This window comes from Adiantum capillus-veneris, chromosome 8, assembly GCF_014529385.1.
Source record: "Adiantum capillus-veneris isolate H3 chromosome 8, ASM1452938v2, whole genome shotgun sequence".
Lineage (NCBI taxonomy): Eukaryota > Viridiplantae > Streptophyta > Polypodiopsida > Polypodiales > Pteridaceae > Adiantum > Adiantum capillus-veneris.
The window spans coordinates 86,210,024-86,236,197 of record NC_140938.1 but is presented as its reverse complement, the minus strand read 5'-3'; the positions used below and the strand labels follow the sequence as shown (position 1 = coordinate 86,236,197).

Genomic DNA, 26,174 nt, shown 5'->3' with positions numbered 1-26,174 from the left:
CTCCAACGTACACAACACATGAAGCAGTGTTACAGAAGGTGCTAGTAAAAAGATAAGATTTACCCTAAAATGATTGGGGTATATATGAGCGCAAGGAGAAAAAGACCATAATGAGGGACAAAAGTACCTCGAGAGTCGTAAGTGTGCTCACAGACATCACTACCATATACGCCTTTACATTTAGGCATCCAATGAAATTGTTGCAAACGAGTTCCAAAATTTCCTCAGTTGAAAGATGTAAACTCTAAAAGAGATATGGGTACATAGGGATTGAAAGCAAGATAAGAAAGAATTGATGAAAGATTCCTTTTCTTTCTATACATGTTCAATGAAGGTTATCAATATATGTGTGTCCCTAGGGGGTTTGAGGCACTCACATGTATGGGCAAGAGTCAACACTTCATGTGGGAGTGCCTTGTGCGTGCTTGAGCTCATGATCGAGTTATAATTGAACTCAACCATAAGCATTTGCTTGCCAAGCGTATTCTATTATTCTTCCTCATCATGTACTTTGGTTTTTAGTAGTCCTTGGGGCGCATAAAGCGCGTGATAGGAAGGCAAACACGAGTCTAAACAATGGGGTGAAGGCTATCCTCTTTGGCATGATCATCTCACAAACGTTGACATTACCGTCGTATGACACATTTAAGGGCTTCTCATTAGGGAAGAGGAATCTCTCTCTCTCTCTCTCTCTCTCTCTCTCTCTCTCTCACACACACACACACACACACACACAGACGCCTCATTGATTGTATCTCATGAGAAACTTAAGAGCTAGATCATGTACAGAGGAATCGTTGATCCATTCTCAGCACCACTTGTGACTGCCCAATGGATGGATGCATGGTTCCCTCTCCTCCTGCTCATTGCCCTCGCCCTCGTCTCGTCTGCATTCATCGATGTTGCCGCTTCAGACATCTCGCCATCCCCATCACAGCATCCAGCATTTGCCCCCTCTAATGGCAGCAACTTGGACACAACCGTCCACATCACCGCACCTCCTCAGATCAGCATCAGATCTGCCTCCAACGCCAGCACTAGTCCGCCCTATGGATTCAACAGGGGGTTCGACCAGCCGTATCAGAGAATGACAATCCTCATTGCTGCACTATTTTTCGCAATCCTTCTGCTCGGCATCTGCGCGCACTATGTCACGCTGCCGGCGTGCTGCCTGCGGAGACGGGGAAATGAAGGAGGGGAGGGGGAATTGGAACAGGCAAGAGGAGGAGGGCTGGAGCCATGGGTTGTGCAGAGCTTGCCGACGGTGCGGTACGAGGCAACGACGAGGCACTGCAAGGAAGGCGAGTCTGATGTAGAAGCGGGGGCAGCCACGGCGGCGAAGCAGGAGTGCGCCGTGTGCTTGAGCGAGTTCGAGGAGGGGGAGGAGATGAAGGCGCTACCGGAGTGCGGCCATGCTTTCCACAGCGCCTGCATCGACATGTGGCTCTTCTCGCACACCACCTGCCCCATTTGCAGAATCAGCCTCCTGAAGAAAACCAGCAGCAAGAAGAATTCAGCATCCTTCCATATTCCGCCACGTGGCCTCCATCCAACTATGACACGTGATCCCCATTCTGCATCTGATACTCTCCCCTCCACGTCATCTGCTCTTCGCCACATCACACTTACTTCGGAAATGTGGCATGACGATGTGGCTGATGATGTGGCAGACGACGCGAGAGATAGCTCTGCAACAGCTAGCTCCGCTAGAGATAGCTCCGCTCGAAATAGCTCGGCCGCTCTCTTCCCTCATTTTCCTTCTTCCTCCTCTTAATCTCCTCCAAAACACACACACACAATCTTCTTGTAAAGTCACTATAGTCCTTTTTTGATTCATTGCCCCCAAACTTGTGCACACAAAACCTTAGCTCCTTATTGCACGTTTGTACACATGTGAAACTTAAGGGCATAAAATATAGCACTTCCATTGTAGTTTTGTGCACATAGTGAAGCTTGGGGAGATGAATCCCCTAGAGATCTTCCATTTTCTCTTGTAAATACAAGTAAGAAGTGTTGTTGTGGGATGACGACCTTTGAGCTTATAATACTCAATTTCCTCCAAAATGATATTGATGTCTATTTTCTTTTTTATACCAAATCACACATTTCCAATGTGAGGCAATACAAACATCCGTGAACGCTACTAGGGTCACTTGGCCGCACTTGAACCTATGACTTGGGTCACGGTGGTCGAGTGCTCAACCAACCAAGCTAGCTCCTTTGTTGTAGTGTCCTACTAGCTTGTTTCTCTTTATATTTCATGCAATCTTTGGAGGTTCCCTTGTTCCACAATGACGCCAAAGTAAAACTAGGAGGCAACAATAATCAATCCATGGCATTTACAAATGCAGTAAACCCATATAAGCTAACCAAGGCGCCTCTTTGAAGACGGTGTCCCCATTGTTGCCCTCCCATATAAGAAGCAAAACCTCCTGTCCTGCACCCTCGAGGAGCTAGTACCCATGCCTCTGTCGGTGAGTTAGCGGCATGCATCCACTGCTTGCGTGCACACATGCCCTCTCTAATCTTTGGTAAACGATGACTGCCCTCAATTCTTCGCCATTAGACACTTTATTGCTTACATCCAAAATTGCATCTGACTTTATTCTTTTTTTATATAATTTCCTCTAGCTGGTACCCCCTACTTTTCGTCATTGCCAGTGTTGCTGCGTGCTATAGAGTAACACATCATTTTTGTTGTTATTGAGGGAATCTTTGAATTAGGAATACCTTTTAAATTTTTCAAGATTGGGGAGACCTAATTATCCAAGATACTTCTAACCCGCTGGATAATTGTTGCCACCAAAAGCAAACCCAAACGTGGTTTTGCAATAACTTGCTTTGTCTTTTCTAAAATATGTAAAGGAGTTTCAGGGCCTCTTTGTAAGACCTTGAGTACTAGTTATCTCCATGTCAGAGAATGAGTCTTTTGACCTTGCAGTCTGGACAGGAGAGATTATCTCAAAAGGGAGTGTATTCAGACACTTGGGAGGCCCCGTAGGGGTGGACGTAACCCACAGGCAAAGATTTCAATGGGTCCTTGAAAAAATAAACTCAAAAATGAGAAGATGGGAGTTTGTTCTCCTCCCCTTCCAAAGCCGGATTAGAGTGATTAATGCTTTTATGATCTTGTATATTGCTTTCCTCAGCCCCGTGCTCAAGATGGCTAAGTGTAACTGGAAAGAATTCTTAAAATCAGTGAAAAGGTTTCTTTGGAAGAACAATATGAAAACCTCCTGGCCATGGCAGTGGGCTAGATGGGAGGTAGTTTCTCACTCGGTAGACCAAGGAGGGCTCATCATTCTTAACCCTGTATCCCATGTTGAGGCCCTTTGTGCCAAATTTCTGGTCTCATTGGCTAAACGGGACCAAGCTTGGGCTATCGTGATCAAGGAAATGCTTGATGCAGTAAAACTGGGATCAAAAGGGGGAAAGTGGAAGGGGGATGTGATGCACGACAAACTTCTCGCCTCGAAGTGATCTTATCTTAGATTTGGTGGACTCTCAGGGGAATTGATGAGGAAGTGAAAAAGAGCAGCTGAGGTTTTGGAATGGGGGGAAGCAACCAGATACTTTAAGAACTCCATTTTGCACTGGTCCCCTTGGCTCTCTAAAATATTGGGCCCGCCGCAAAGCCCCTATTGGATAGAAATGGCCACGAATGTGAATAATAAGGGGCTCGTTCGACTAGAGCAATCCTGGGATGGCAACAATAAGTGCTGGAAAACTGGTGACTCTTTAGCCATCCAATTTCAACTGAATGACTTTGAGATCTTACTAGTCTACAAGGTGATGAAAGAGCTTGATAAGGTGGTGATGCCAATTTGTGAATCCAACTTTGAATGGGACGCTTGGAGATGGCCCAGGAGTAGCCTCTTTTGGAAACCACATACTAAAGGCATTTACCATGCACTAATGCACGAGGCTAATTGGTGTAGCCCCCTCAACACATTATGGAAGAGGCACTCGACGGAAAAACGATGGGAGGGAGTCATGGAGAACATCTGGAAGCCAAGGTGGCCTCAGTTTATGAAGATATTTCTGTGGAAAGTGATGTGGGGTGCTCTTTCGACGGGCGTAAAGATACAAGAAAGAGGAATTGGGTCCGATCGTTGCTCGTCGTGCAAAATAGCTAGTGAATACCTAGCCCACCTTTTCATGGGATGCGAGGCAATCAACAGCATGGCTGGGAAAATATGCAAGTGGATTCAAAGGACATGGCAAAATAAGTTCTTAATGATTGATCTGTTCTTTGGTAGTAACAGGTTGGAAAATCCTGTTCTTCTTGTCTACACTCAAGTAATCAGGTACTACTTCTTTCACCATATGTGGCAAGCAAGGAACCGCAGCATGTTTGGGGGGGATCTGGTTGTGGCAAGCATTTGTGAAATCATACAAGAGAGCAGAGTCATAATCCACATGATCGAAGGCAAACAAGCCTCAGAGGACTGGTCTAGAACAATACATGTCATGATGACATCTTGTAATGAGTAAAGCCTAGGAGTAGTTGTGGTTTCTCTGTCAAGCAGAAAACTTGTAATCCTTTGACCCTCAAGGCTCGGTCTGAGCTCGAGGTTGGTGTATATTTCTGATGTTCTTAATACTATCCACTCACAATTATGAGTTTTGCAAAGAAAAAGAAGAAGATCTTGGATACTAGTATTTGGATCTCCTCCCATCTCACTCCTTTTAGTAGACCTCGTCGGCCTAATTACAAGGGCCTGCTCCTTGCCATGCATATCATGCATGTGGCTCTTAGCCAACCTTGTCCTTATAGGACCCCTTGTGCTCCTCTCTTGGAAAAGATTTTTTTTCCGCGAAAACAAAAGCGAGGAATTTCTTCTTAACAACACTTCGGTTTTCTCGAGTGGCACCTTCTTCATGTGTGTCTTTTCACTTGACTAATACTTAGCAATAAGCATGATGTTGTGTCCATAACCTATGAAAATCCATGATTGTTTTATGTAAATATAGATATAGTAGACTCGAAGGTCCAATTAGTGGACTAAGACATCTTGGTCCACAAGATAGTCATCCTATTCTAAGTGTTTCCATAAATGCCTTACATGAAATACCGGATGGATGTGAGAGTGTAATGGAAGTTCTAATTTGTAGGACATTGATCCTACTAGAAGTGCTCCAAAATGTCATGGAGATAAAGTAGTAGTGGGGCTAGGCTTCAAAAAATTTGAGTGTTCTAGAATTCGCAAAAAGACCTCCGCCCAGCCCTTGAAAATGACCTGACAACATTTCTCATTAGCGCTCATGTGCCTTCCAATCATATTGGTAATCAATTATTAACATATCTGTATGGTATTGCCCACATATGCTCGCAACATATCTTTTGAACTTGGTTGACATATTAAATCTGACCATACATTGTTGGACACATTTCTGACACTCCATTTTTTGTAAGTCTGTACATACAAACATGACGCCCGATGTCAAAAGTGTGTGTGGTATTTCCTTTTGTGAGGTTTTTATCTTTATTTATCAAGCACATGTACATGCAGGGCAAGTCACTAGTATAGCACTAGCTGTCGGGCTAATGTAAGTGCCCATGAGTGAGGTTTTTGAAGGGAGACTTGTATATAAATTAAACTCATATAAAATTTTTTAAAAATCCATCAAAATTACAGGTTTGAGCTTGTTGTGGCTCCTTGATGGTTTCTGTTGCAGTTTTTGCCCTCGCCTTGCCTACTCTACGTGTAGTCGTGTCGAGACAACTCTCCGTTCGCGTCAATTTTGCATGTAGCGGCGTGTAGATTCAATTTTGGCCATCTTCATATTTTCACCAGTCATTTTTCAAGATTTCTCTCAATCTTTGAAGTGCCCCAATTGGAGTTGTGATCTTCAGGTTACCATTAGTTCTCTACAAGGTTATGGCTATGGCAACCTAGTGGAAAATTGTGTGCAGACAGATTGGGAGGGCATGTATCTATGAATTGTGGAATTGATGTTGAAGTTGTGGGATTTTTATGTTCAATTTTGAAAGGGTAGGTCATTGTATTCATATGCATTAGTCACCGTGTGTTGTAAATATGTGCTTTGACAGGGTTTTGCTCCTATGTGACATAGTCTTCTCTTGGGTGGGCGACGACCAGTAAATTTCCAAGGGGACTACTCTTGTTGGATTAGTAGTGTTTCAAAGGGTTTTCCCAAAGCTTTTGGTGTTCTTGTAGTTCTCTTTCAATGCTCTTGAGTGACATCACTATAGAGGTGTTCCAGTTTGCTTGTTTCCCAATAGTGTTTTGGTGCCCCGCCACCGAGGAATTGCTTCAAGTTACCTTCAGTTTACAGGTTCTAGAAGACATTGCGTTTAGTTTTACATATTTAGTGGGAAATCAAATGGAAGTGCCAAAGGTTTCATTGAGAGAATGGAGTTTGCTTGCCTTCTTGTGCTGAGAAGCAAGACCCAATGTTGGTGCTATGAATCTTCTACTTCTATTTGAAGGGAGATGCTAGGGAATGGTTGGAAGGCTACGAAAAGGAGCTACAATCAGTACAACCTCCTCAAGTTATGACTTATGAAATGGTAAGTCATGATTTTCTTACACACTTCCAACATGTGGAAGACCCACAAAAGGTATGGCAGTCTATTCAAGGGTTGATATAGGGTGAAGGCCAGACCATAGAAGACTTTGTGAAGGCTTTCAATGCGTTATGGACAAAGTGGCGTACATCTTTGGGGGCTGAAATTCCTCCATCCATGTTGAAGAAGGATAGGTTTCTTGCAAGTTTGAGGAGTAGTCTATGCTTGAAGGTAGAGATTAAGTAGCCAAGGACCTTTGAGGAGGCAGTTAAAATTGAGAAGAATAAAGAGCGGAAAGCAGAGCATCTTCATCAACTTGGAATCAATGTGGAGCCAAAGGTTGAAGTGAAAGCTATAGAGAAACCAAGGGTCCTCATTAAGGAGCCAGGTTATAATCAACAAGCTTCTCATGATCTGAGTGCTTATTGCAAGGAGATGCAAGAGGATGTAGTTCTTATGAAGAATCTTAGTGTGCATATGATGGAATTTGGAAGAGGTCAAAACTATGGATCTATGGATGTGGCTATGGAAGTACATAGGGGTTTACAGGTGGTAGAGGAAGAGGCATGGTTGGAAGAGGGGATATGTTTCAATGTTACAATTGTGGTGAATGGGTTCATAAAAGCCCTCAATGTGACAAGCCAAAGAGAATGTGTGGTGACATGTTTCCTCTTCCTTCAAAAATTTCTTCTTGAGCTCAAGATTATGGTATTGAGATTAAAAGGGAAGCAGAGCCAAGTGGTTTGACAGCTAAAGAGAAGAGAAAAACAAAGGTGGTAAGAATAATCCGTTTGGAGAAGAAAGAGGACGATTCGGGAGCTATGGTCATGCCTGTAGGTAAGAGGATTACAAGAGATTATGACATAAGTGATGCAAGTACTAGCCATAAAAGAAAACAACCTGATTCTCCTAAATCAACATCTTCAAAAAAAATTGACCATATGAAGTAGACTTTTTAAAGTTGTCTCCTAATCCCTCAGACTCATCCTTCTCTTTGGTCCCCTGGTATTGGATGCATTGTTCTCGTGCAATATTTTTAGTTTTTGATTTAAAATTATCCAAGAAGTATGCATTTTATTGAGTAGATCATGCACCTCAAGTATGATATCCTTCATACATTTGTATGAAGGTCAATTTCCCAGAAGCATATCTTGTTATAGCCCTAATCTATAAACATTCATGATAGTAAGCTGTTGTGTTTAAGGATTGATCATCACATCATTAGGAGTAAATATGTAATCAAGCACTCCTTATAGCAATCAAATCGTGTTGGGGTGCAGGGGCACTTGAAAGTAGCATGCTCATGATAGCTAACCATATTACATTTCATAATTTGTTCATCCTTTTCCTATTAAATTTTCATTTGTGAGAACCTCATTATTGAGGTGCAAAGTTTCCTACTTGTATTCTTTAGCTTTGCTCCTAGCTTGTTGCAATTCAATTTCCAGATGGTTTACGTTTGAATGCTGGATGCAACCTTGTTCTTCCATCATTTGTTTGATGGCATTCAATATTGTGTTCCACTCTATTTGAATGGTGGAGATACATGCATCTATTATGCTTTTCCTATCTATTTGAACAGCTGCATCTAGTACGTTGTGGTGCTGTGACACATACATATATAGTCGGAATAAGTGCTACAAGATCTATCTTGTGACTTTTTAAATACATAAGTATATTTTGTATAATGTACATATGCATATATAAGTATAATAATAAACTTTCTATCTCATCTTATTATTTATCTCAAGGGTAATATATTCTTACTTTACCATCAAAAAGTACTATGGGAAAAGCGTCAATAGCTCCGCCTCTTTAAGTTAACTTTCAATATATATATATATTTTATGTATTTTTCATATTTTTCTTATATTTCTTTTTAAAAGCTACTAGGAAGGAATCAAATCCTATTGGAACACTAGCTTGCATGATTCTCAAAGATATACCTATTTTAATGCATTATTACAAGCATGATTACAAAACTTTTTCACAGCAATGTCATGCTTTCATATTGCATGAGGTGTCCATTGGAATCAAATGAAATTCTAGGCTAAGGGGACCACAAGAAGACTTTTGCTGCCAAAACTATACCCTATTCTGAAATTTTTGCTCCTATTTTTATTTCTTTATTTGGATCCACGGTTGAGGAGATATGATCAAAATGGTGGACCCTAATCTACCCACATCATGTGGAGATAGCTCATTTCAAAATTTACCAGTTCGTTCACACTGGCTCTTCTCTTTCTTGTGTAACCCTTAGGGGTTCCCTTCACCTATAAAAGGGGACCTTCTCTTCCTTGAAAACCATTCATGAGGGAGTGAGAGTAGTAATGCCTGATTTTACTTAAACCATAAACATAAGCCTAAGCCTACACTTACTCCTAGAGAAAGACTAGCCAATTTTGTAAGCTATCCTTGGAATATAAGCTCTAATCAAAGAAGGACTTGAACTTGGTGCATCAATCAAGGCTTGAAGTCTTCCCTCTTCTTCTCTTTCCATAAAAATGGTGAATAACTCCCGAAGGGTTTGTCAAGTAGGATGTGTTCTACTTTGATATTTTATTGATTTATTGTTTTTTTATTTTCCAGCTCTAATCTAACATATATCTCTAATTTCATCTCCCTCTCTAACCAAACCTATCTCTTTCACCCTTAGAAATTCATTCTTTCTACAAATTCTAACACCTTTCTACAGGTACATCTCTCCCTGAAGTATCCTTATTGCCTATGGGCAAGAATAGGGCTTGGGACGGAAACATCTCTTCTCTTCACTTCTCTCATATCTAAATTTTTCACATACTAGAGTTATCATAGATGAATAATCCACATGATGTGAATTTCTATCGCTTCCATTCTGTGCAATCCATTGCAATTAACATATGGATTAGCCGTAAAATACACTTTCAACAACTATAGTGTTTCTCTTTGGCTTGTTTGGTCGGAAAATATTGAACACCATTAACTCATCTATTAACCCTTTCACATTACCCATGATACGATATGACCATAGCCTTGATGTTTTCATCTTTGTGTTTTCTTGATATTCTCTTTTGTGTTCTTTCTTCGTGTGTGTGAGTGCAAGAGAGAAAGAGTGGGGATTCTTTGATTCCACGTACTTACAAACCCTAGACTTCATGGAATCTATGGTTTAACTCCTTCATATAGTTTTTGGATGTCTCTTACAAACTCTCACAGCCAAAAGCCCTGTGCTTTCCTAGTAAGACCACAAATTTCTCGACATATTTTTGGTGAGCCCAATTTGAATCTACCAAGGTGAGAGTTTCAGGGTAACCATGGGTGATCATGTTGAGCAACATGGTATGCATTTTGATAGACCAACAATGCAAATGTTTCAAGCATTTGCAATGTTCATGCAACAACAATTTGCCACTGAAAGAAGGGAGATTTTAGCAAACAAATCCATACGAGCGATCTTAAACAGAATGGATCAGTTCAATGGTAAAGATGTAACCAAGTACTTATGCGAGTATGTGAAGGAGATAGAGTTGCATCATGTGTCAGAAGGTGAGATGATTCAAAGCTTTGAGCTAGTTGTTGCTCCAAAAATTAGGGAACATGTTAGGGGAATTAAAGATGGGCATGAGAGAAATTGGGAAGCACTCAAAGTAGATTTAAAGGAGGAATATTTCATGGAGGACTCTGAGAGAGTGACAAAAAGGATATTCTTAGAATGGGTAGTCAAGACAAAGCAAGGACTATCAATAACGGAGCTACTTAGGGAATTTGAGTGGCGCTATGTACAACACAAGAGGACAAAAAGGGCCACACTAGATGCAGAGAAGACATATCTTTTCTTACAAGCTACGGGTATAGAGTTTCAAGATGCTGAGCAAGGACTAAAGACTGATTGGAATGAGGTTGAAGGTGCTATCTCACTGCTTGCCAAACGACAAACAAGAAGGGACAAGATGGTAGTAAACACTACAAGTCCTTCCACCTCAACTTCTGACAAAATGGTAAAGCCTACTTTTATCGCTCCTAAGTTTGATGAGTCCATCCTAAATGAGCTTGTGAAGGGAATGTGTGACTTGAAGGTGAATCTTGCAAAGCTTGAAGAAAAAGGCCAACCATCAGGGCCACTTCCTAGGCAAAGACAACAGCCCAAAGAAGGTTTTGTTAATAGATGTATTTGGTGTGATAGTACAGACCATGTAAGAAGGGATTGTGATAGTTTTAGTGATGCTTTGACAAAAGATGTTGTCTTTTTTGAGGATGGTAAAATCCACTTAAGAGAGACAGGTCTACCCTTGAGAACTAACTTTGGGAAGGGGGGAATGCAAACCTTAGTTGAAGATATGGAAACTAACCATGCCACATCTTTAGTTCAGGAAACTACTTATGGAGTAAAATTGAGCATCTTAGTGATGAAGAGATGAGTCATCATCATGATTGACTTTGGCCAAATTTCATGGAATTAGCTAAAAAGGGAAAGCTTACAAAAGAGATTCTACATGAAGCAGGTGATTGCCTACAACTAGAAATAGGGTGGAGTGATCCAGTGGATTCAATGTCTGTCCATGCCTACATTACAAACTGCCAAAGCCATGAAGCCATTGTAGAAGATAAGCGTAGGCATGAAAATGGTGATAAAGGGCCTTCAAAAAGAGCTTCAAGAAGTCGAGGGAGGAATGATGCATCACCTTTGAAAGCACCATCAACAAAGGAGTCACCTTCACCAGAAGTGACCATGGAGGAATCTACAATAGGAAAGAAAACGGAGCCAACAAAAGGTAAGCCAAAAGGACCATCTTACAAACTACAATCTGACATTGAGCTTGCTATAGACTTGAAGAAAGTTCTAGAGGAGAGTATTTTGAATAGCAAGGTTGATTTTACTTTGTGTGAGGTGCTTGGCATAGCCAAGCGTGGATCCATGAAAACATTATCGACATCATCAAGAGAAAGAATCAAATACTTGGAGAGTCTGTTGGCCCACAAGTTGAAGGCAATACAGTGAGGACGCAAGGAGTACAGGTGCATGCTAAAGAAGGTGATGAAGCTATGGTGGGATGCTACTAGTCTTCTTGGAATGTAAGGCAAGTGAAATTTGTTGATGATTGGGAAGAATCTCAAAGTATTCCTAGGAGCCACTATTCTAGAATCCATTGGGCACGGGCTACTATAGAGACATTGATCAAGCTAGGTGATCTTGAAGAACCATTTGTTTCCTTAATTGACCATGGTTCTAAAATAAATATAGTGTCAAAAAGTCTTTACAACAAATGTAAAAGGCCAATGGACACAGAATGTGGTTGGATGGTCAAAGTGGAAAACAATTCATAAGGTGAATTGTATGCAGCATGTCCAAGTGTAAAGGTGACAATAGGTGATGTAAAGGTCAAACAAAACTTCTTTATACAGGACACATCTTCATATCATCTTATCCTTGGGAAGCCCTACATTGTGGGAGTTTGAATGGAGTCCAAGGTAATGGATGATGGTTCAGATTATGCCAAGATATGAAGTAAAGATGGTTAACATGTTGTTCAATTTCTCACAGTTTGTGTAAACCATGAAAGAAATCGTGACAACCTCAAAGATCATCCTCTACCAAAGGTGAGCAAAGAGTTTCATGATCATAGGGAAATGATGGGTTTTGGCCAAGTACCATTGTAAAGAGGGATTGCAGTGGTACAGAAAGAACAAGGGTCTTGCCTGATCCAAAAAGAGGTGAAACTCTCTCAATGGGCTCCTTGGTAACAAGGAATGGATCAGTATGTTTTACGAAACTTGAAGACTTGAACACATGTGAGAGGCAATATGTACATAATGTACAAATGGGCATGAAAGAGAGCGGGTTTCTAGAGCTATGGAGAATGTTTTGGGTTTGTGTGAACGAGTTTCTTTTGTAGATACTATGGGTGAGCTTGATGCTATAATGGAGTCTAGTTTGCGTCTTGAAAATGAAGTTGTGGAAGGATGCTCTATGGAAATGTATCAAGTCATAGAAGCCTTTAAAGAAAACCAAACAGTTGGCCTAGAAGTCCATGTTGAAACTAAATACAAGAGTGTAGCAAAGAAGGTGAAACCAGTAGCTTCACCTTTACCACCCAACAACATGGAAAAGATTGAGCAGGATTCTTTGCAACCAAGTTTGAGGAATCCTAAAAATATTGGGCATACCTTCACAAAGGAGTCTTTTCAAGAGTTGCAGATTGGGTGCGAGGAGTTTCTAACACAGGAGGAGACAAAGTGCTTCTAAGGAATGCTTTCAAAGCATGGTAAGGCTTTTGCATTTGAGCCACATGAGATAGGATGTGTTGATCCTTCTATTGTAGCTCCTATGGTAATTTTTACAATACCTCATGTGCCTTGGAATTTGCGGCCTATTCTGGTTCCAAAGGCTCATTTGCCCAAATTAGTAGAGCTATTGAATGAAAAGATCAAAATGGGGATTTTGGAGCCTTCTTGTGCTCCATACTCAAACAAGTGGTTCACAGTTCCAAATAAGAATGGTGCTCTATGCTTCATCCAAGATATGCAACCAATGAACAAGGTGACAATTCGGAATGTAGGAACATGTGCAATTGTGGATGAGTTTGCAGAGGCGTTTGTAGGGAGTGCAATCTACTTGATGGGGGATCTCTACTCAGGGTATGATCAATTTCACCTTTCAATTGAAAGAAGAGACTTGACAACCATGAGGACACCTTTAGGTTTGGTAAGGATGTGTACCTTGTTGTAGGGAGCAACCAACTTGGTTGCACATATGATGAATGGGATGAATAAGGTCTTACGTGACTTTATTTCTCAAATCACAATGCCTTTCATTGACGATTTGCCTATCAAAGGATGTGAAGAAAGTGAGAAGATGAAGCTTTGGATCTCAAGGGATGTCGCAAGTTTGTGGTAAATCACATAATTTATGATTGTGATAAAATTTTGTCTAGGTTGGAAGAAGTGAATCTTACTTTATCAGGGAAAAAGTCTATCTTTGGTGTTAATGAAGTGCTCATTGTGGGGCACATGTGCAGGCCATATGGTAGGAAACCTTGTCCAACAAAGGTAGATACCATCCAAATAATGAAAGAAACATGCACTAGCATCACTGAGGCTAAAAGGTTTTTGGGAGCATGTGTCTTTTATGTTATTTGGATTCCACATTATGCACATGTAGCTAATCCTCTTTATCAATTGATTAGAAAGAATCAAAAGTTTAAATGGACAGAATCACATGTAAAAGCCATGGAAAAGCTAAAGGAGTTGCTCCAGTCAACACCAAATTTGAGAAAGGTAGACTATGAGTATCAAAAAGGTTAGTAATTTTGACAGTAGACACCAGTCTTACAGGAATTGGATGGGCAATAACACAACATGATGAAGAAGGACACAGGTATGTGGTGAGATTTGGTACAAAGATACTAAGTTCTCTCCAAAGAAATTATCCACAGATAAAGAGAGAGTTATGGGGTATGGTTACAGCCTTGAAAAATGGGAAAGAGTACCTAATTGGTGCATGTGTGGTTGTAGAAACATATTGTCTACCACTTCTTGGGATGATTACAAGCAGCTCAACACAAGAAATTGATATATCACAGTGGATTGCCTACATTAAGTCATGAAATCCTGAGTTTAAGCACATTGCAAGTAAAGACAATACAGTGGCAGATATGCTATCAAGGGTAAGGTATGAAGATGAGTCAGAGATGATTGACAAGGGAGATGATGCAGGCACAAAGTTCTATTCTATCTCTCATGTCAAAGGTAATAATGTCTGCATGACTAATCCACATGAATTGTTCTTGAAAGAGCTTTATGAAGGTGATTGGCTTCTTATTGGAAGCTACTTGAGTACTCTAACAAAATAGGATGATAGGTCTGAACAAGAACTCAGGAGGATACGCTGGAAAGCATACGAGTACTTTTTGAGGGATGGCTACTTGTGGAAGCATCCTAAGCAAAAGGGTGCCACACCACAAAGGGTTATATGCAAAAAAGAGACTCAAGTAAAGCTCATGCAAGAGTTTCATGAGAGTCTATGGGTTGGACACAGGGCTGTGTGGGCAACATTCTCCAAGTTGAAAGAAAAATATTGGTGGAAGGGTATGTATAAAGATATATCTCAATTTGTAGAGTCGTGTGTAACTTGTCAAATGTATTCAAATGTCCGACATCGTGATGGATTGCACCCTACATATCCACTAGCCATGCATTATAAATGGGTTGTGGATCTAGTCACAATTCCTTTAGGACTCTAGCAAATGAGATACTTAGTTCTTTCATGAGAGTACCTAACTAACCAGATTGAAGGGAAATCATTAAGAACTAAAACCACAGGACAGTGGTGGCTAGCCACTATAGCATGATTTTGTCATCGGTGTTCCCTCAATCGGTGAGTCTACACTAATATGCGTGATTCCTAAATCGCTGAATCTGCACTAATGCTGCCTAAATCGACGGACCTGCATTCATCATTGTGAATTTGTAATTTTCCAGTGTTCTACCTAAATTGGCAGATCTGCGACGGATTTGCTCGGATAACTGGTGTTGCCTAAATTGGCAACTCTACACCCACCATTTACACACTGCCTAAATTAGTGAATCTATGTGCACATGACCAATGGACTAGATAAAGCATAAAAACACAACATAAGTTACCTATTTGATATCAAATTGGAGTATATTGTAGTGTTAAATCATGTACCAAATGTTGACGATCATCCCAAATGAACTTTGCTCATGTTAGCAGCTGTATGACAAGTCATCTCAGTAGAGATTCCAATCAAATTAAGCACAAGCCATAACGTAAAAATAATGGATTTTGCAGCTTATAACACAGGTAAACAAGTAAAGAAACTCTGTTCTTCTAAAAGTGTTCGGCGATATGCTTAGTTGTTGAAAAATTACTGGGTATAGCCTTGTGAAAACATCTGCAAAGAGAATCACTTTTAAAAGAAAAAAAGAAAAAAAAGGAGCATCAATTTATCAAACTAATATTAAAGTGGGGGAATGTCATATAAGAATTTGTTATAACAGGTGATGGAGAATCTAGTGATTTTAGGTAAGAAGGGGGGTAGAGTAAGCAGTAGAGTGATATATTATATATATGGTATCTGGTTCTAAGTAGACATAGAGAGAGATCTTACTTATCAAATGTAGTTTAAAGGACCTTGTTAAATGCATATTATTTTAAGGTATTTAGAAATTTCATACCTGAAGCTTGAGATGAGAATATTGGATTTAGCTTCATCTACAAAAGTGCTACTTACAAATATCCATATCTCACAGTGAAACCCAAACCTTGTTTGTGATCCTTCAAGTATAGTTAGCATTTTAGAGTCTTGGCTAAACTTAGAAGACATGGAGTATTGTGTGCATACTTGAAGTGCCCTACAGAATGACGTGGATGCTCCCCTTGAGTGTACTTTTACCTCATTTAGTAGCAATCACTTTGAAGATTTGTTAAGTATTAAAGATAGAAAATTGGTATTTTTAGTATAAAAAAGCTTGTGTTTGCTAGACTAGAGTGTTGGATGCATGCAGTTAAAGGGGCGGGGACGTGGTCACCATGATCTAATCAATGCTTCAAGAAAAATGTGATATGAAGATCTAAAAAGATGATGGAACCCGATCAAAGTCTTTGAAGCCATGTATAGCTAAGCATCTTAATTGGGTAGATATCTTAATTGTACAAAGTAAATAAGGTATTACTGTGACAATGTTTAGTGGCCAAGCCCATAAATAAGTGGTCATTTTTAACAATGTGAAACTCACTATCAACCTGAATGGGCTATTGATAGCTACTCTAAAGGGCATTGACTATTGTTTAGTCATGATATGACGAGCATATTTTTTGTATATCATGTAAATGCCTGACTACAAACAGTAGATTGGGCCAACAAAAAAAAAACAAAAAGAATGCAAAATTTATCCGTCCATAATGCTCTCCTAAATTTGCTACATCAAGGACTCTAAAAGAATCTAGGTTTTTTAATGCATCCAAAAAATGCCATGCAAAACGAGATACATAAGCTTTTCTTTTATAGTAGCAACGAGGGAGAGTGTTGCCTTGTGGCTACATGCTCTAGGAGAGAGAGAGAGAGAGAGAGAGAGAGAGAGAGAGAGAGAGAGAGAGAGAGAGAGAGAGAGAGAGAGAGAGAGAGAGAGAGAGAGAGAGAGAGAGAGAGAGAGAGAGAGAGAGAAAGAGAGATGATCTATTGTAGTCTTCCTCTATATTAATCGGGGGGGGGGGGGGGTGCCATTATTGCATGGGAAGCAGATGCAACATAGGAGGGGGTGTGTCGGTATGTGTGCGAGGGTGCCACGAGCAACAAGGGAGAGTGCTGCCTTGTGGCTACATGCTCTAGGGGAGAGAGAGAGAGAGAGAGAGAGAGAGAGAGAGAGAGAGAGAGAGAGAGAGAGAGAGAGAGAGAGAGAGAGAAGAGAGAGAGAGAGAGAGAGAGAGAGAGAGAGAGAGAGAGAGAGAGAGAGAGAGAGAGAGATGATCTATTGTAGTCTTCCTCTATATTAATTGGGGGGGGTGCCATTATTGCATGGGAAGCAGATGCAACATAGGAGGGGGTGTGTCGGTATGTGTGTGAGGGTGCCATGAGCAACAAGGGAGAGTGTTGCCTTGCATGTGGCTACATGCTCTAGGAGAGAGAGAGAGAGAGAGAGAGAGAGAGAGAGAGAGAGAGAGAGAGAGAGAGAGAGAGAGAGAGAGAGAGAGAGAGAGAGAGAGAGAGAGAGAGAGAGAGAGAGAGAGAGAGAGAGAGAGAGAGAGAGAGGAAGGGGAAAATATTGGTGGTAATCTTGCAGGCAGTGGCTGCTTGTTGACGAGGTTAAGATAGAAAGAGAGAGTGAAGCTGGCGTACATCATGGCCACTGGATAAGTACAGGCATGGGAGAGAGACAAAAAGGATAAGTGATCAGGCTATGGTTGGTCGGGTGAGAGTGAGCATGTTGTGTTTCTTGCTTCTCATAGGAGACTTCATGAAGTAGATGCAATTGGATATAGTTGGATCTGTTAGTGTTTTAGTTCCCTTTCTTGCAAGATGAAACACCAACATACACCTTCAAGTTTTGTATGTAGCTGTTTTGTATTTTTCTTCTTGGCTTCACTCTTCTAAACTAAGGTACCAATGGTCCTTTTGCTCTAGGATTCTTTGTGGATGTTTGAAATTTTCATATTCGGCTTTGCTTGTTTCTCTCACGATCATCCCAGCAAGTGAGGATCTCGTACAATGCACGAGTAATGGTGTTGAATGATCTTTGCTAGAGATTCTTACTAATGCTACTCTTTTTGTGTTTGCGGTTGGGCTTCCTTGGTAATGATATGGGTGAAAGAGAGCATTGGTTGGTAGAGGCCGCATGGTGACTGGAATGGAGAGGTTGTTTGCATGGCAAGCTCAACGTGGGGCTGAGCGGCCGCATGCAAGAGCAAGGGTGATGGTGGGCGTCTGAGAGAGAGAGAGAGAGAGAGAGAGAGAGAGAGAGAGGAGAGAGAGAGAGAGAGAGAGAGAGAGAGAGAGAGAGAGAGAGAGAGAGAGTTTGTTAAAATGAGCAGTAGTGGTCAGGTAATGGAGTGTAGATAATTATCCATTGCATGGAGGGGTAGGAATATATGCATCTCGTTTGCATGGATAACTTTGGCTATTATTTTCCTCGTCCACTGCATGCCTACTCTATTACTCCTGGCTCACCAAAACCCTCCACACACACACACACACACTGAATAGCAGCAGCACGTATGCTATCACTATAATTGGCTTAGCAGGTGGCATGCTCTGTGGCCTTGGTAATTGTTGGCCCTAGATTGTGGGAGGGGTGGGTGTTCATGGAGGGGTTGGTGTGTTTGTCAAGGTCAACTGCGGTCATTGTCACTATGAAACATGCTCCACGATCCACCCATCATCAGAAAATAGCACTACCAAATGCATTGGGGGGGGGTTGGTTGTTGGCTAGGGTAAGAGAGAGAACATGTTGAACTGTGGTCGGTGTGAGAGAGAGAAAGTTGATTGGAGATCTGCATGCCCTCTGTGGGTGTGTGGGTGTGTATACATTAGCAAAGAAGACACTGGTTGTAGGTACGAGGAGAGGTCACCCATAAGCAAGGGCTGTCTGGTGTGGGTAGGAGGGGTAGGAAAAGAGGGTCTGCATGAGGATTCGGTTAGCCAAATTGCCCGTTCTTACGAACAATACAAGTGATGATGTGGCCGCTTGCTAGCTATTGACGCACGGAGTGTTTTCTCATAGCCATCCCACCTCCTACTATACTATTTCTATCTGTTGTGCTTCTTGCAGGCTCTGTCTGCAAGAAGCACGGAGTGTTTTCTCATAGCCATCCCACCTCCTACTGGACTATTTCTATCTGTTGTGCTTCTTGCAGGCTCTGTCTGCCATGTTATTCGTGATATTATGCCTTTGCTTGTTAGGATGGATCTCCTACTCTTCTATTAAAAAAATACCCTCGTTAATTATAAATTTTTGGTCTAACTTGGGGTAGGCTCCCATGAGAAAATGCGAATATGCCAAATTTTATGTTATTCATAATTCCCTCTCCTTCTATTAATCTACTATATGTTGCGTTTCCCTCATATGAAAAATCCTCTAAATCATCTTCGCCTTCGTGCAATATATTGTTCAATAGAAACTTGTATCACCTGCTATAATCTAATTTACTATAGCTAGCTTCCCAATAATTCTATCAGTATTGAGCGTGCCTCTAAGATTAATAGGAATGGTCTCTAAACAAATCAGGGAGTTTTAAATACATATGTATATTTGACCTACTGATCCTATACCCAATAGTCTTCTATGGCAAGGCATACAATTAAAGCTTGATTGGTAAATACAGTTGATAATTATTAAGGAAAAACATTAAGAAAATTCTTGATCAAAATCATGCAAATATGCATCGCAATTTACATTTATCTTTGTATGAACTTTTCTTTGTCACACATATGTTGTGAGGAGCATTTTCCAAGTTTGGATACCACTGCTACAAACGGAGTTGCGGTGTCCCTGCAAAATACCAAAATACATCATATTGCAAATTTGCTTAGAGAGAGAGAGAGAGAGAGAGAGAGAGGAGAGAGGAGAGAAGAGAGAGAGAGAGAGAGAGAGAGAGAGAGAGAGAGAGAGTAGAAGAGAACGTGCAGATGCACCTCCTAGAGAGGAGTGCTATGCCAACACAATGAGAGAGGAGACAGTAGAGGAGAGAAGATTGACACAATCATTGGGTGCAATCTCCCCCTGTGGAAGAGTGAGCATTTTCCTTTTGCACGTATTTACTTAAATATTTCTTCAATGCTCAAAATGAGTACAAACTAGCCGACTGGACATAAATGGCCAAAGCTTGTAAAGAGCACTTGAATAATGAAACATACATAAATGTGATAATATCCTTTCGCCTTTATCTTAGGTAAGCTAGGGCTGAGCTTGAGGTGGGAACCCGGCCTCAAGCTTTACTCTTCTACCTCATCATAGTCAAGGACAACTATGATTTCAAGAGAGAGGTGATGTCATAAAAACTAATATCTAGCCAGCCTCAATGATTTTCTCATATTAAACTAATAATTTAACGTGGGAGAATAAACGAGAACAAGGGTTAGAATATAGACATGTGCTTTCAGATCTATCTCAACACAGGGACAATGGTAAGAGGGTCCAAATGAGAGATGGTCGGTAAAAGAGCAAGGCTAGCTAGTGGAGCTTAAAGACCTTAGGGTTAGCTTCATTAAAGACCTCCAAAGGTTAGTGTTAAAAAGTCCTTTGACCTTAGGTAAGCTAGGGTTGAGCTTGAGGTGGGCACCCGGCCCAATCTTAAGGTGCTTGTCGTTCTTGATGACTAAGGCGCTTGAGGTACTTGTTGACTAAGGTGCTTGAGGTGCTTGACGTGCTTGCTGACTAAGGTGCTTGAGATGCTTGCCGACTAGGGAACTTGAGGTGCTAGTGGGAACACCACCCAATCTTGAGGTGCTTTGTCATGCTTGCTGACTAAGGTGCTTGAGGTAAGGTGTGAAAAAATCAGTCACATCAATCCCTACAAGGAGGGGACAAGCCCTACAAGAGGGGGAATGAGAGATAACACACACACTCACACAAGGCAAACTTTGTACAAAGAAAGGAAAAGGGACACTTGTCAAGTTCCTCCTCATGTTGCCCTCATGGTGTGCCTAAAGCCTATTGGTTGGCCACCCAAGGGGTCCAATGATAAATTAATAGCTGTATTTAATTGTTTTTGCATTTATCAAGTCTCTCTCTCAAAGGGGAAAGGGAGACACTTGTCCCAAGACTAGTATGTTTGCTTGGTATGACTCTTGCTTGTGATTGGCTAGGCCTAAGGGGTCCAATGAGCTTCAAGCATGAGCTACAAGGGGGGGTCGATCAAAGCAAGTAGGGGGCATTTTTGAGGGGTATACTCTTCCACACACACACACACACACACACACACTTGTATACCCCTCAAATTATTTTAAAATGACCATTTTTTTTGTCTTGGAAGACTAGTTCTTTTTTATTGTGCACAAATTTAAATAGTAGGCATTCTTAGAATCATGTTTATGATGACAATGTCTCTCAAACACCAAATAGAATTTGTCACTCTACTTGGGAGAATGAAATGGACTAAAGAGAATACATCCTTGTGGAAGCTATGTCTCCCGAGCAAGAAATGGATTAGTCATCCATCTTGGAAAGATGTCGTAGGATACAAAGGGATCCTCTATCCGCTAAGCAAGATTAGCTAATGACTAAAGCTTTATCTCTTCTACCTCATAGTCAAGGACGACTATGATTTCAAGAGAGAGGTATCTCATAAACACTAATATCTAGCCAACCCAAGTGATTTTCTCATATTAAATTGATCATTTAATGTGGGAGAATAAATGAGAAAAAGGGTTAGAATATAGACATGTGCTTTCAGATCTATCTCAACACAGGGACAATGGTAAAGGGGTCCAAATGAGAGATGGTCTGTCAAAGAGCAAGGCTATCTAGTGGAACTTAAAGACCTAGGTAAGGTGTGCAAAAGTCAATCATCAATCCCTACAAGGAGGGGTTGAGCCCTACAAGAGGGGGATGATAGAGAACACACACACACTCACACAAGGCGAGCTTTGTACAAAGAAAGCAAAAGGGAAACTTGTCAAGTTCCTCCTCATGTTGCCTTCATGGTGTTCCTAAAGCCTATTGATTGGCCACCCGAGGGATTTAATGATAAATTAGTAGCTTTAACTAATTGTTTTTGCATTTATCATGTCCTGTCTCTCAAAGGGGAAAGGGGAACACTTGTCCCAAGACTAGTATGCTTGGTTGGTACGACTCTTACTTGTGATTGGCTAGGCCTGAGAGGTCCAACGAGATTCAAGCATGATCTACAAGGGGGGTGGACCAAAGAAAGTAATGGGCATTCTTGAGGGGTATACCCCCCAACACACACACACACACACTTATTGTGTGAAGCAAAGTGCAAGAGCTCACTCTCCTTCTCAAGAAATTAGAGAGGTTGAGTGCCTACACCAACACTCTTGGTTATAGAATGAAAATTCAACCAAGAGCCATGCTTGAATGCTTAAGCTTGCCATCTTCTCCATCTTCATTACTATGCTATTATGTATGCTAGCAAGAAGAGTGATGATAAGTGAGAAACTAATTCTTTCTTGTATGAAATGTTCTTCTTCCTCTTCCCTACCCTCATTCCTTGCTAGCTCTCTCCATTATTCAAGGTGTTTGAGGTCTTGGGACTGAGGCTTGTGATAGTTAATGCTTTTGACAAAGTTTGTGCTATGCTTGTGATGCATGAAGCTTTCCATATTCATTGCATCACCTAGGTCACAAGGAACACAAAGATTGTACTGTAACAAGTCTTTCTTGATGGGGGAAACTATAGTACAAATGCCTATGGAGGGGGGACCGGGCATTATTGAGCCATAAAAAGTTGGAAAGGATCTAGCCCATGGCAATGCTTCAATATTAGACCCACTCCGTTACTCTTTGTAATTAACCACTTTAAGCCATAGGTGTAGATACTTAAGTGCCAGTTATTAAAGGCTAAGAGGAGTAGCCAACTAAGGTTTTGAATTGCCAAAGCATACACTAAGTAAGTACACAAATTTTGTTAACATGATTGACAATAACCAAGAGAGTGGAATGAACATTGATAGCTTTGATTTTGCACATGAATGTGCTAATGATGATGCCCCCATGTTTGTCAATTATCTTGTTATTACTAGGTTGCAGCAAGCTATGGGCAACCCTACCTTGCAAGCCGAAGTTACTCAACAACTTCATGCTTATGGGATTTCCCTTCCTCTTCATGAGGAGAGAGAGCTTAGGAGGCCTCTTGAAGAGACCCCCAAAAGAAGACTCTCTCCCATACAAGAGGAGAAATCCAAAGATCAAGAAAGCAATGGAACTTTAAGTTCCCCTAAAGATGTGGCTCTACAAAGATGGCGGTCTAGACAATCACCAACTTCTCCCAAGAGGAAAAGGTCAACACATAGTCCTTCACCTCGACATTCTGAAAGGGAAGAGAGGAAACAAAGGAAGAAAAGAGCAAGAAAGAGGTCACCATCTTCTCCTTCTTCTTCACCTTCCTCCTCTTTCGACAAAAACTGTGGATATTCTCCTCATTACGAAGAGGATGGGGTGTAGGAGGGCCTCAATATTTTCCATGAGCTTATGGAGGTGATTAACATTTTGACAAAAAGGTATATGCTATGTATCCAATAATGGTGGGTGTGTAAGAGATGTGTAAGATTGGTCAAAGAATGCATTTTTTCCCCAAAAAGGAGGTGGATAATTTTATGATTTTTGGCCTTCCATACCTCCTATATATGATCTTTGATTTGAGCGAAGATCATGAACGTGCAATCTACGTGTCAAGCTCTTTCCATAGATATGCTACATAATATGGTTTTACCCGATGGATTTTAAATTCCATTTGGGGGGAACACTACAAGAGGTTCTTCATACTTGTGACGGCCTTAGCGACAAAAATACATGGGGATATTTTTACCCCCGACATCACTATAAGCGTCGCTGTGCACGTCAAAAAGAGAACGTCGCTATTTATGTCTCTTAATGCGTCTCTATTTGCATCGCTATATAGAGACGAATATAGAGACGCATATAGTGAGAAAAATAGAGACACCTATAGAGATGCAAATAGAGACGCATATAGCGACGTTGCAAGTCCAAAAATAGCGACGTATAAAGCGACCTCCGAGAATAAATTTTTTTGGTGGCAGGGCATACATTACCCTGCAACCCCATCAACCATTTTAAACATAAAGTTTCCAAAACTAAGATGCAAAATTGACAAAAGTATATCGAGAAAAGTGAATTAACAAAGTAATAAATTGACAAAATTATACACATCATAGGCAAAATCACTTGATTGTTAAGCTTTGATAAATGTACTAGCTACAACGCGATTTTCATTAATTACTGGAAAAATACATTGTTGGCCAATACTTACAAAATTGACGTACACACGTCATCTCCTAATACATGATGTGAAAAAATAAAACTAGTGTTATCTAGCTATGGCTACTTTGACGTCAACTAATCTAACGTCTCATCGCGTCCAAGCGGCATATCTATCGGATACTGCAAAAAAACAAAACAATAAGACTTTATGTAAGTATAAATATATAATTACAAAACAATCTAATTTTTAGCTTATATTAAAATATAACAAATGTAAGAGTGTAAGGTTAAATACTAAACAAGTCGGAGCGATAACTCTGAATGTCCATAAGGACATTTAAGCCCTTTCTTCTATCCGCATACTCGCGCTCGTATGGTGTGGGTTCATGTCCAATCATCGACCACTGTTCAAAACATACAAAGAAAACGTTATCTTAGAATTTAAAATTACAAATACCCATAACTACCAAACCTAAAGGGAGATGCAATAACACTTACAACGTTGGCCTCAAATGACGTCCATTCGCCGCCGCTCCCCAAGTGTGCTAGCTCCCTACTTCTACTCTTCACGCTATTTCTACTCACCCCGTGCCTCAGCTTTCCTCCTTTCTGTTGCTTCCACTTGTTGCGATTCACACGTGCTGCTTGCTTTACAATCTTCCATTTCACATTCTTTTCCGATCTTCTTATGGCCAACCAATCTAATTCTGCTCCACCCATGTTTATTTTGCTTTTTTATTCACTTCAGAGCACTTCTTCTTCTTGCAGTAACTCATTCTTGCCGCACCTTTCAACAAGTCTTCTTGAAGAACACATCGTGATTTGATATGGGAAACTCGTCGTGCAGCATGGTATGACTTTGTTCCTATTTCAAAACCAAAAGAAGAAACGCCAAATATACAAGCCGTTTCTAAAGTCCATTCGCATTTTTCTACGAAAAATACAAATGGACTTCGAAAATGACTTGTGCGTTTGTCTAAACCATCCATAGTTGATTAAGTAAGATTTATGCAAAGTCAAGAGCGCGTATGGTAAGCCGTAAACAAAACCGTAAGAAGAAACGCCAAATATACAAGCCATTTCTGAAGTCCATTCACGTTTTTGTAAAAAAAACGCAAACGGACTTTGGAAATAGTTTGTGTGCTTACCCAAACCATCCATAGTTGATAAGGTAAGCTTTAAGAAATATCAAGAGTGTGTATGGCAAGCCATAGATAAAACCGTAAGAAGGAATGCCAAATATATAAGCCGTTTCTGAACTTCGTTTGGGTTTTTCCACGAAAAAACGTCAACGGACTTCCTAAACCGCTTCAACACTTGCTCAAACCATCCATAGTTGATTAGGTAAGATTTAGAAAAAGTTAATAGCACGTATGGCATGCCATATGCAAAAGGGCAAGATGAAACGCTAAATACACAAGCCGTTTCTAAAGTCCGTTTGCGTTTTTCTATGAAAAAACGCAAGCAGACTTCAGAAACGTCTTGTGTGCTTGCCCAAACCATCCATAGTTGATTAAGTAAGCTTTAAGAAATATCAAGAGCGCGTATGTCAAGCCGTAGACAAAATCGCAAAAAGAAATGCCAAACACACAAGCCGTTTCTGAAGTCCGTTTCCGATTTTCTACAGAAAAACGCAAACGGACTTAGGAAACGGCTTCAACACTTGCCCAAACCATCCATAGTTGATTAGGTAAGATTTAAGCAAAGGCAATAGCATATTTGGTAAGCGATAGGCAAAACCGCGAGAAGAAACGCCAAATATACAACCTGTTTCAATAGTCCGTTCGCGTTTTTCTACGAAAAACACAAACGAACTTTGAAAACGGCTTCAAAACTTGCCCAAAACATCCATAGTTGATTAGGTAAGCTTTAGATAATGTCAAGAGCTTGTATGGCAAGCCGTACGCAAAACCGTAAGAAGAGACACCAAACACACAAGCCATTTCTTAAGTCCATTCGCGTTTTTTTACCAAAAAATGAAAACGGACTTCGGAAACGGCTTGTGTGCTTGTCAAAACCATTCATAGGTAATTAGGTAAGGTCTAGACAAAGTCAAGAGCACGTATGGTAAGCCGTAGACAAAACCGCAAGAAGAATTTCCAAATATACAAGCCGTTTTTGAAGTCCATTCTCTTTTTCTACAAAAAAACGCAAACGGACTTCGGAAAAGGCTTCAACACTAGCCCAAACCATCCATAGTTTATTATGTAAGCTTTAGGCAAAGTCAATAGTGTGTATGGAAAGCCGT

General features: G+C 40.7%; 1 protein-coding gene across 1 annotated transcript; it reads left to right on the top strand.

Moving 5' to 3' along the window:
- The first annotated feature begins 593 nt into the window (after nucleotides 1-593).
- On the top strand, nucleotides 594-2,027 carry LOC147452490 (uncharacterized). The gene has a single exon (XM_086518954.1). It carries the CDS (start codon nucleotides 782-784, stop codon nucleotides 1,772-1,774), a length of 993 nt encoding a protein of 330 aa, XP_086375080.1. The 5' UTR covers nucleotides 594-781; the 3' UTR covers nucleotides 1,775-2,027.
- Nucleotides 2,028-26,174: the final 24,147 nt, after the last annotated feature.

Excerpts from the sequence above, each read along its gene's own strand:
- LOC147452490 (XM_086518954.1), top strand. The coding sequence starts at position 782 with ATGTACAGAGGAATCGTTGATCCATTCTCAGCACCACTTGTGACTGCC.